The sequence below is a fragment of the Euphorbia lathyris genome, chromosome 7 (assembly GCF_963576675.1).
Source record: "Euphorbia lathyris chromosome 7, ddEupLath1.1, whole genome shotgun sequence".
Lineage (NCBI taxonomy): Eukaryota > Viridiplantae > Streptophyta > Magnoliopsida > Malpighiales > Euphorbiaceae > Euphorbia > Euphorbia lathyris.
The window spans coordinates 1,202,507-1,214,278 of record NC_088916.1 but is presented as its reverse complement, the minus strand read 5'-3'; the positions used below and the strand labels follow the sequence as shown (position 1 = coordinate 1,214,278).

The 11,772-nt window shown below is 34.3% G+C and overlaps 1 protein-coding gene across 2 annotated transcripts; it reads right to left on the bottom strand.

Moving 5' to 3' along the window:
* Window positions 1-1,122: 1,122 nt before the first annotated feature.
* Window positions 1,123-9,960, bottom strand: LOC136235878 (tRNA dimethylallyltransferase 2-like). 2 transcript variants are annotated; one of them, XR_010691971.1, is made up of 11 exons: window positions 9,678-9,960; window positions 9,498-9,577; window positions 8,524-8,592; window positions 8,037-8,109; window positions 7,458-7,567; window positions 6,632-6,706; window positions 5,249-5,668; window positions 5,032-5,107; window positions 4,261-4,409; window positions 3,955-4,177; window positions 1,123-1,846 (listed from the first exon to the last, which is right to left on the bottom strand). XR_010691971.1 is itself a non-coding variant. In XM_066025953.1 (10 exons), the coding sequence occupies exons 1-10, from the start codon at window positions 9,913-9,915 to the stop codon at window positions 4,046-4,048; spliced, it is 1,422 nt and encodes a 473-aa protein (XP_065882025.1). In that variant the 5' UTR covers window positions 9,916-9,960; the 3' UTR covers window positions 1,123-4,045. The 2 variants fall into 2 exon arrangements, 1 of the variants encoding a protein (XP_065882025.1); XM_066025953.1 differs by having other exon boundaries at window positions 1,123-4,177.
* Window positions 9,961-11,772: the final 1,812 nt, after the last annotated feature.

Genomic DNA, 11,772 nt, shown 5'->3' with positions numbered 1-11,772 from the left:
ATTAGGTACATTGCTCAACATGGTTTTATGCATTTTTCTAGTAACTAAAGGGGCGTTTGGTTCGGGGTCTTTAGGAATGGGAATGGGAATGAGAGGGTTTCATTCCCTTTGTGCTTGTTTGTTTATAAAAAAAAATTGATTCCCTTTACCCGTTTTAGATTATGCGTTTACCCCATTTTAGGTTAAGCCCATTCCCTAGGTCCTGTAGGGAATTAGATTCCCTTTCCCACAGAAAACATGCCTCTTCTTGACAACAGAAAACACGATCCCTGAATCTGTTCTCCTCCAATATCCGGTCGCCTCTTCTTCGTTCTCCGGCCGCCTCTCACGCCGGCACGAGTAAGTTAAAGCCTCTTTCATAAAAAAAAAAAACCAATATCACAACTTTGATTCAATTTCTTTGCAATTTGTGATTAAAAATGGGTGTAAAATTCTGGCTATGAATTAGCTATAACTACCATGGCTTCTATTTTTTTTTTTTTTTGATGGAGCTTCGAAAATATTTTTTTCATGTGTTTGTTTTGTTGTTTGATTTTTTAAGGCATTTTCTTATGACCAATAATCTTTGGAAACTTTTATCAAAAAAAAATAAAAAAAAATAATCTTTGAAAACTATTTGATGATATTTGTAGGATGATTTATTTTTGGATTTGGGTTTTGATGATTTTTGTTAATGGCTAATTCATGATGTTCTCTGTTAGGTGGCGTGGGTCTTTATTTCTGCTTCTATAATTGATGTTTATCCATTTGATTCCCTAGTTGAACCAAACATCCACAAAGGGAATAGGGGTGGAATTGCATTCCTTTTTTTAAACATATCCAAACACATAGGGAAATTAATGCTTATTTCTTTCATTTTCTTTAGTTTCCCTTTCTTGATTCATTTTCCCTTACCCATTGTGAACCAAACACCCCCTAAAACTATCTTAAGTTTTATAATAGGTCATATTTGAACTTTTTTCCCAACATGCACCTTCTTATGCACTTGTCGAATCTCTTTTCGGCTGAAACATTATGTTTTTTCAGAAATCCGTGGTTAATCAATCTCGAATTGATTAATTTAACGCACTTATATAAAATTAGAAATCCATAAATTTTTCACCCATATAATTAGGAGCTGTTTTTTCATCATAAATAAGCATAAAACGTTAAGGTGCAAAAATACCCTTAACGTTTTGGGTCAGGAACAATTTTAATCTTAACATCTAAAATGATACAATTTTACCCTCACGTTGGAAACCAAGAGCAATTTTACCTCTAATGTTGATAAATTTGAAAAATAATTCATCAAATTATCTTCTTGGTCATGAATCTTGTCATCTACACTTCACATGTGCATTATTTTATCAGTAACAAATCACAAACATATAGATATTAAAAAAAAATACTGTTTTTGTGCAAATTGGACAAAAAATTCACCGAATTTATAAATATTAATCTCCAATTTTATTATTAAATTATAAAAAACATGAAATATTTTTTTTAGAACTAACGGATTTATGCAAAATAAAAAAACAAAATATTTATCTTTTATAATAGTACCTTGATCCAAATTATCAATGTTAGGAGTAAAAGTGCTATTCGCTACCAACATTAGGGGTAAAATTGCACTATTTTAGACGTTATGAGTAAAATTGCTCTTAATCCAAAACGTTAGGGGTATTTTTACACCTCAACTCTCGTAAAACTATAAAAGGAAGAACACAATTCTCTCAACACATACATATAAAATGTTGAAATCTTATTTATAGTTACAATCACGAGCTTTCAAACTAAGAACGCAACACCGGAAGCCACTCTTCCACAACTTCTTCAGTAGAAATATCCCCAAAATTTTCTTCTCCAACTATTTGCACAAATACATGGTAGAGCATAATTATAATGTCTGATTTAAGTTCTGCAACACTGGAAACAACTGAACCAGCGTTTTAAATATTCTGCCGGTACCAGATAGCTGGATTTGTTTTGTCTAATGGTTCGTTTCATAATCCGACTTCCTTTCTATCTCCCAAATTGTTATCCGCTGATAGACGAGGTTCTGTCGAAAATTAGTGCTTCTGATGTAGGAGCATCCTTTGAGAAGAAGGATTTAGCTCCAGATTTATATTGAATCACATATGCATCAACGACATTTACTGCTATTGCGATTGAAAGCTTTTTATTATAACTTATCAGCTCGACCAGTAGAAACATGCTATGGTTTGTGATTTCGGATGGTTTTCACAGTAATGCGATGTCATGGCTTTTATATCCACTTTGTAAATTGTTTCGTAAAAATGTTATGAAAGTTTGGCAGCTTCTAACACTGCCGAGATTGGTTGTAAATGTCATAATATATCAACTACCCAACTGTGACATTTACAACCAATCTCCACAGTGTTGGAAGCTACCAAACTTTCGTTACGAAACAATTTACAAGGTGGATCTAAAAGCCATGATATCGCATTACTGCGAAAACCATCCAAAATCACAAACTATAACATGATAAAAAAAGCTTTCCATCACAGTAGCAGTAAGTGTCGTTGATGCATATGTGATTGATTATAAATCTGGAGCTAAATTCTCCGCCTTAAAGACCACTCCTTTTGGACCGAACAACAAAAAAACCTCAATTATCAGTTGATACCAATTATGATTTGGGAGATAGAGAGAAAGTCGAATTAGGAATCGACATTAGACAAAGCAATTCAAACACTCAATAAGTTTGACAGGAGATCTATTAGTTATTCGTTTGGTACACAAATAGTGTCCCATTTTGGCAAGTACTCCGTCATCTTTTATTCGTAGTTCGCTGCCAGCCTTTGTATAAAAATAAGAAGGCTCTCTTTAAATGAAGTATTAATAGATCTCACATCGAACTTATTGAGTGTTTCGATTGCTTTGTCTAATGGTTCGTTTCCTAATCCGACTTCCTTTCTATCTCCCAAATTGTTATCTGCTGATAGACGAGATTCTTTCGTTGTTCTGTCGAAAATGAGTGCTTCTGATGTAGAAGCATCCTTTAATAAGAAGGATTTAGCTCCAGATTTATATTGAATCACATATGCATCAACGACACTTAGTGCTACTGCTATTGAAAGCTTTTTATTATAATTTATCAGCTCGACCAGTAGAAACATGTTATGGCTTGTGATTTCGGATGGTTTTCACAGTAGTGTTATCGCATTTACAACCAATCTCGGCAGTGTTGGAAGCTACCAAACTTTCGTAACTAAACAATTTACAAGGTGGATCTAAAAGCCATGACATCGCATTATGTGAAACCATCCGAAATCACAAACCATAACATGTTTCTACTGGTCGAGCTTGATAAATTATAATAAAAAGCTTTCAATCGCAGTAGCAGTAAGTGTCGTTGATGCATATGTGATTGATTATAAATCTGGAGCTAAATTCTTCTTCTTAAAGCATGCTCTTATATCAGAAACACTCCTTTTGAACCGAACAACAAAAAAACCTCGATACCAATTATTATTTGGGAGATAGAAAGAAATTCGAATTAGGAATCAGGCATTAGACAAAGCAATTCAAACACTCAATAAGTTTGACAGGAGATCTAATTAGTTCTTTTTTTGGTAGAGGTGGCAATTTCGTGTTTCGTGTCAAAATCAGGTTATCTTATATATATGATCCATATGGTTTTATATGTTATAAATACTAGAAAAATTATTTTCGTGTCAATGGGGTTGTCTCTATAAATCATGTTTTCGTGTCAGAAATTGCCACTCCTATCTTTTGGTACACAAATTGCATAGACACACTTTAGTGAAATAAAATATAAAATTTAGTGATTTTATTGAAAGAAATAACGTTCTGCGATCTTTGTAAAAATAAGGCCCCAAACTTATTGTCTTTCAATTAGTTCCCCTTTTCTCATCTATTGAGCACATTTTCCATTAACAAAAAAGTAATTATAAATTATATGATACTAAATGCAAGTCTTCTGTTTCGTACCTTCTCCGATCAGCTAGCTTTTCATTCTATACACAAATTGTGAATGGAAGCAGTTGAGAGCATTCGAGTTCATCGATCCAGACCCTCGAACTCAGTCATTAGATACAGCTGAACGATTCGCTCCTTGTGACTTTCGAATCGAAGAAACACGTTTTCGATGGCTTCGACCCTGTTTATGCTGTTCCCACTCGTGCGCTCCTCTAAGAACCCGGTTACTACAAGCCTGCCAATAAAAAGAAAAAAGAAAGAATTCAGACTCCCAACAATCGTGCTAAAAAAGCCAGCAAATTACTTCAAGATGCTGACCTTACACACATATTGGGTCCAAAGGTTCCTTTCGATCAATTTCTTTCCAACGCCATCACAAACTGAGCTCGAATCAGCCCGAAGAAAAGAAGTTATGATTTCCACAGCTGGTCCAACCACTTGTGCAGCCCATGTTTCATCAGATCTGCCTGTAACAAAAACAAAATAGCATTTCATGTGATTCAGGGGACGAAAACGATGTACTGCTAAAAATATATTTCTGATTTATAAACAAATCGGGAAAATGACACATTTGTGGTAATTAGCAAACTATTTCTTCGTTTAAGCAGAGTTAAAAGTATTTCTGAAAATGTGGTGTTTTTAGCTGCACCCATCATTCAGGCGTATATATTCATCCACGATTCAAATTGGTGGATGGAGAAACAGGAGATTCTAAAACTCTAATCCGCCTTTCAAGAAGGCGAATATAAAGCCAGCCGCCTGTATGAAAGACAGACTGAGCAGCCCAACGTTCATACAGGCGGACCACTGGTACAAATCCTCCATTTGTCACTTGAATTTTTCCTCGATCTACTTGTTTCTAGAACTGTGGGCTAAGAACGTTTCTAAGGTGGGTAGAGGAGGGTGGTGCATGCTTTTATCGTTGAGCAGTGGAGTCAGGAGAATATCTGACTTCCACGCATTATATATTGCCGAATGTATTATGTCTGCCAATAAGATCAGCAGGGTGAATCAAATTCACCCCAAAGCCAGAATTTTTTTCCCTTCTCCTTTAGTTCTGGAAATACTATGGATAAAGAAAGACTGTACTTGAAATGGATTCAGTAGAATCAACATATTGTATATTCCATCCATACAATGTTCGAAGCCGACTAAGTCTCCTCTTCTGAAAAACGAAAATTCTTTTGTTATTAAACATTCCACATTGATAATTGATTGAGACCGGACCAGAATCCAGATAAATAAATAAATAAAACAAATTGGTATAAAATAATTGAAACATGTAAAATCTGACACACGAACTTACTTGACGACGAACAAGCCTTCGGGTGTTCAATTTCACTTTCTCAATTGCATCAACTAAAACATTCTTGAGTTCATTACCATCGGAGGAAAATAAGATCTCCCTCGCATTATGTTTTAGCATCTCATCGTTGTTTTCTGACACCATTTCGCAACATTCATCGATCGAATCACTTGCCATATTAATCCTTCTTTTCAAGAGGTAAAGTCTCAGAAAATCCTCAAACTCCCTTACGCCAATGGCTTGCCGCAAACCTCGAGTGTAAACAGCATGAGGATTGAAAATTTCATAAACTTCAGTGAGTAATCCAGCATTGATCATGACATCTACTCTTTGTCCGACGTACTCGTCCAGTGCGGGGATAGAAGCATCAACACAAATGAAACAGTAGTTGAATCTGCAACTGTCGATCCGACCCCAGTTCTGCCCTGGTACATTCAATATTAGGGTTGTCAATGTATGACACGACAACACGATTACAGCACACTTGACACAACTTGTTTGATACAATTATCAATTTTTATTGCATTTATATCATATATAATAAGGGTAAATTTACACGCATTGCTCCTCAACTTTGGCGTTACTAACATGATGATGGCCCTGAACTTCAAATCTAGACATAAAAGTCCCTTAACTTTGACATATACTAACACAAAAGTCCCCTTACAAGTGTAAATACCGGTAAATCACTCTGACGGGTCATCATGTTAGTAACCTCAAAGTTAAGGGGCCATCATGTTAGTAAAAGAGTGTGACTTACCAACATTTCATGAGGTCAACCGGTATTTACATTGGTTGATGATAATTTGGAATTTTATGGTAGTACAAGTCAAATTCAGGGAGTTTTATGCCTAATTTTGAAGCTCAGGAGTCATCATGTCCATAACACCAAAGTTGAGGGGGCATAGGCATATTTTAGACTATATAATTATGTAGAATATATAGATCACATAACACCATTACAAACTCCGTTTTGACATTCCTAATCAAAATGATAACAACTGAATGGCATGTAGATAATGAGACCTATTTGAGCCTCAAGAAGGTTGAAAAATGAATTATGCTACCATCTAGGAGTGAGATCATTTCGGTTCAATCCAGGGATTAAAATCTCCAGAAGTGTACCTAACGAAATTCAACAGTTCAATCCTTAAAAAAAACACTCAGCAATTCAATCAAATTCAGGTCTTTTTATTTGGGTATCTTCCGGTCCAAGAATCTCCAAGATCCGTATAGACCTAGAGCTCAGACAGAGTTCAAAAATCAGACTCAGAAATCGTCCTTTTTATAAGTCCGGCAAAGGCTACTGGGCTCATTGCAATATCCTAGGTTGGAATTTCATTAAATTAAGAACCAAGAGATTATGAATTAAGGATTACCAACCTCAGCAGCCTTTCCCTGATAAAGCTTGCTAGGAAGAATACCAGATCGAGCATACAAATTAAGGTATTGATTAATCTGCAAAACAAACAAGATAACTAAGTTTATGGATGGACATGGACATCCAAAAAATAACTTGACAGATAGGTCTGTCAATTTCTAACAGGACAACATGATCTGGGTCATTTTGTTTCATTTAAATCATAAAATCATATGGAATATAATGTCATACAATATAACACTATTATGATAAAATAACCCGTTTTGACACCCTCATTACAACACAAGTGATCTGTGCCCAGAAATTAGTATGGTTATATAATTACATCAGCAATATTTACTCCTTTGAATGTCAATCAAAAACCCATGACTTGAATTTGCGTTTAATTAGATTAGAATAATAAAACTATATTAATGACAAGCCCAACAAGCAGCTGTTAATAAAAAGAAAAAATTTACAAGAACATAAAATTAATGGGTAATATCCATGGACCATGAACTACAATTTACAAAGTTGTTAACATTAAGATCCTAAACCTCATTTCTTAAACTTTACATTAATGTAATATTAAAGTCCAAATCAACAAAAAAAAAACAAAAAAAGCGTTAAACAATCAACGAAATGATGACCTGGACAAGTTTGAGTACATTATTGATACTTCTTTATCCATATCACTATAGATTATGGGCAAATACCTATTCAACCGGATGGTGGAGGCAGAAAAAGAAAAAACCCCTTTCCACATAGCCTAGCACACAATGCATCTATTCAAACAAACATAAGAAATGCACAATTTTGAATATATTTCAAGGAGGCTAGAAATCCTACTTTTCTGTTGTCATGTGGATGGACTCTGTTAGCTGCAGCAGGATCAAGTTCTTTCAGATAATGATAATTGTTGAAATCATTTCTTCCGAACTCAAGCGTGTGCTCATCTCCTGCAAACCCATAATTCATAAAGCATATAAACAATATCGTCCTGAACGTAAATTGTTTCAAAGCAACAAAGTTCAGCTTGATACATAATTATACACCTAAAGCTGTAACTTTTTCCGTTTCACACCTTGTACTTATACTTGGACCTATCACACACTTCAACTTGTAATTTTTTATCGTTTGGCACTCTAAACTTGTCAATTTTGGACCTATAGCCCCCTTATTTTCTGATTTAGCACAATTCAAATTTGATCAGCATGCAACATAGATTTTATTTGAAATTTTCCAAATCAGCAAATAATGGAATTAGAAGCTCAACATTGACAAGTTCAAGGTGCCAAACAGCAAAAAGTTACGAGTTTAGGTGTGTGATAGGTCCAAGTATAAGTACGGGGTGCCACGCAGAAAAAGGTTACAAGTATCAATGTGTAATTATGTATTAAGCCAACAAAGTTCATTATTGATGCATACCAAGATGCTCATTGCCAAGGCTCTCATCCAAACTTTCTGTTGTATCGTCGAGAAGGAAAGGACTTACAAGAGCCTGAATGCAGAATATTGAACAAGAGTGAAAAATATTATAAACAGGACTAAGAATCATCACATAATGCAAAACTACGAAAAGAAACCAATTATCAGTCATAAATCGGGTAAAAATACATCCATGGCCCCTAAACTTCATTTTTTGACATATAAATCCTTGAATTTACATTAAAGTCCAAATAAAAAAAGCCGTAAAAAAAGATTAACAAAATGATGGCTTGAACAAGTTTGACTACGTTATTGACTCTTTTCTATTTTACCCTCATCACTTCATTTTTTTTACGGATTTGAGTTGGTTTGAACTTTAATGTTACATAAATGTAAAGTTTAAGGATTTTTGTGTCAAGAAATGGAATTTAGGAGCCATAATATTAGTAGCGTCATAGTTCAGGAGAGAATTCAAGGAGTGCACTACCTGAATGTAGTAATTGGTTCCCCCAACAATAACAGGCAAGCAATTGCGGGACAAGATATCATTAATAAGCTGCAAATTGATGAATCAATAAAATCGAATCAGAACATGCTAATGGCAATCATAGTTGACAAAAAGAAAAATCTCTACTTTTTGCAAATGAGTAAGCAGCAACACTGACACATGCTTGAATGATTGCATAAGAAAAACTATCTTCAATTCAAGGGATAAATTACAAAATTAGCCCTGTGATTATTGAGGGAGAAGTGAGAACATATTTAGTCTCCTCCACATATAAAATCATACAATGTTAGCATTAAGGCTTTGTAGATGTAGCCATTTCAAACTCCATTAACGGAAAATACAACACAAACACACACATATCTGAGCTCGGCAACCACATGGAACTGAATGTTAATCCTAAATTTGCATAATTTCATACGCGTAGTCTAAATGTGTTGCTTAGTTGGCGCAAACATGGAACCAGCAGGTAAACAGAAAATTGACTTCTATATGGTGTGCTATTAATGGAGTCTGAAATTGTTCCATTTACAAAAGGTTGGTGTCTAAATCTGTTCTCCAGCAGTAAACATGAGGTACAAGCATTGGAGTCTAAATCTGTTCCCACCAGTGACATAGAGCTAAATTTGTACCTTATTCCTCAATTCCTGCCTTCGCCGCTAAACTTACACTCCAAATATTCTATCTTACTTCGGCTGGCTCAGCTTAAAGCCTCTAGTTTCAAGAGTTTGTCTCCATAGTTCCAACTTCCTCTCCACGCCTTCTTTCGTCTTCTTTCGTCTCATCAACCAACACAATATCATCTGCAAACAACATGCACCATCTTGAAGTGAACTCCTTAGTTCATCCGAGCTAAATTTGTACCTTATTCCTCAATTCCATTGCTCAAAAAACTTTAAATAAGGGATTTGAAGAACCATGAAGAAGAGCATGAACGGAGGTGAAAAACAACTCACAGGAATAGCACAATCCCTAAAATCCTTAGCTGTGAATTCAACATTTGGGCTTATATTCCCAAGCAAATGGTGAGGAACTCCTGCAAACAATAAAAGCCACAGATTAAACAACAGTAGCTAAATAAACATATCAAATTCTAGACACACACACACACACACACAGAGAGAGAGAGAGAGTACCATTTTGCTCGTGGAGAGGAACCTTGTTGGTGAGAACATCAAGACCATGGTAGACTTGCATCGAATCAGCGTTGATAATTTCAATCGGAAAATGGGAAGCTAAATCAATGGCGACTTTCGATTTGCCTGAACCAGTGGGCCCCATTATCACTACAACCTTCGGTTTCGCTTCTTCTTCCTCCTCCATCGCTAGGGTTTTGCAGGGTCGAGTGAGAATCTCACCTTCTTCACTCTCCATCTCCGATTGTTGAGGAATCGGAAAAGCTCTCTATCAGATACGAATCTCTTGGGCTCAAAACCCCAAATACAAATCTCTTTGGGTTTCAATTTCCACAATCAGAACCTAAAGCCCATTATCTTTATATGATCCATTAATCTCCGCTTGATCTTTCTTCTTTGGCCTAATACACAAATAACCCCTTGAACTAGTTCAAATATTGCATCTGCCCCCCAACTTTTAATTATAACAACTTACCCTTCAAACTTGTCCAATTGTAAAACATAACTCCAAATTGGGATTTTTTTTTACCCCGTACTTGAAGCAACCGTGAAAACGTTTCCCCGGATTCGTATCACGGCATGAAATTTTCAATGGAGCTATTTCTCCATATAAACACTTTTTCACCCCCATAATATCTTAAAATTTTGAATCAAGAAATGACTAAAAAACAAATAGGAATAAGAAGAAGAAGAAGAAGAATGAAGGATTTTTTATTTACCGCTAGGTTGAAGAATTGTGGATTATTGGTTACTTAAATACTGTTTTTTTTGGGGTCCAAAGATCTGATTATCACATTCCACGAGCATTAAAGCTTTTGTATTTCACGTGTTTTTTTAATTGCAGTCCACGTCAGCAATTTGGGGTTCTGTTTTACAATTGGACAAGTTTGAGGGGTTATGTTTTACAATTGAACATGTTTGAGGGGTAAGTTGTTACAATTGAAAGTTGGGAGACAGTTACAACATTTGGATAAGTTCAAGGAGATATTTGTATATTAGGCCTTCTTCTTTTACACGAATATCATGATTAACTACAAAATTACAACTAAATCAGTTTATCAAAGTTAATTCTAAATATGTCATTATTTTCATATATAACAAATAAAATATGCTTTTACATTATAATTTAAAACTTCTAAACTCTAGACAATATATCCTAAACTCTTAATTTATAAATTCCAATTAATAGATTAAAAGCAATGATTTTATTAGTTTGATCTAATTCAAAATCAGGATTTGACATAATTGTAGATAGTTTTTCAAATGTGAAATTGTATGTAAATTTCCCTTTTTTGGTAAGAGCAAAATTTGAAAATGCTAATTTGAATATTATTTAAACTGTCACATCAGTCTTTTTAAATAAAATTGTCTATAAATTGAAGCAATTTATTATATTTTTAACTATAGTAGTAAGTAATAAACATTTTAGACACTCTGATAAAATTTCTTATGACTAATTTATATATGTTAGACATAGTTGTTAGCATTTTATCAGGTTTTTTCTAATTGTGTTAGTAACACACAAAATAACTTAGACATAATTAATATTTGAAATTTCTAATATGTGAGTCAAATAACACTCAAACTAACATTTACAAATTTATGATAGCATATGACTAAAATTGATCTCTTTTGAAAATATTAATATTAAATTTATACAATTTCGTACTTTAGAGCTAAATCTGCATTTCACTCAATATGTTAGGGTCAAATTTAGAGCATCTCCAACAACCTCTTAAATTGGCTCTTAAGTTAAAATTTGAGAAGGGAGAATAAAAAATCAACTCCAACAGCCTCTTAGTGGCTCCTCAAATCACTAAGAGTCCTACCATCCTCTCTATTAATAGAGAGTCTCTCTCCACCTCTTAGTGCCTCTTAACTTCATTTTTTATTAATAATTTATTATTGATGAGTCTCTCTCCTCACACTATTGGTAATAGTATAACAATAAATAATAATCTTAATCATAAAATAATAGATAAGGAGTAAATATAAAGAGCATTGTTGGAGATGATATATCTTAACCACTCTTAAATCACTAAGAGTCAATTATTTATATTATTTTTAGAGAGTGCACTACGAGTCTCTTGGATAT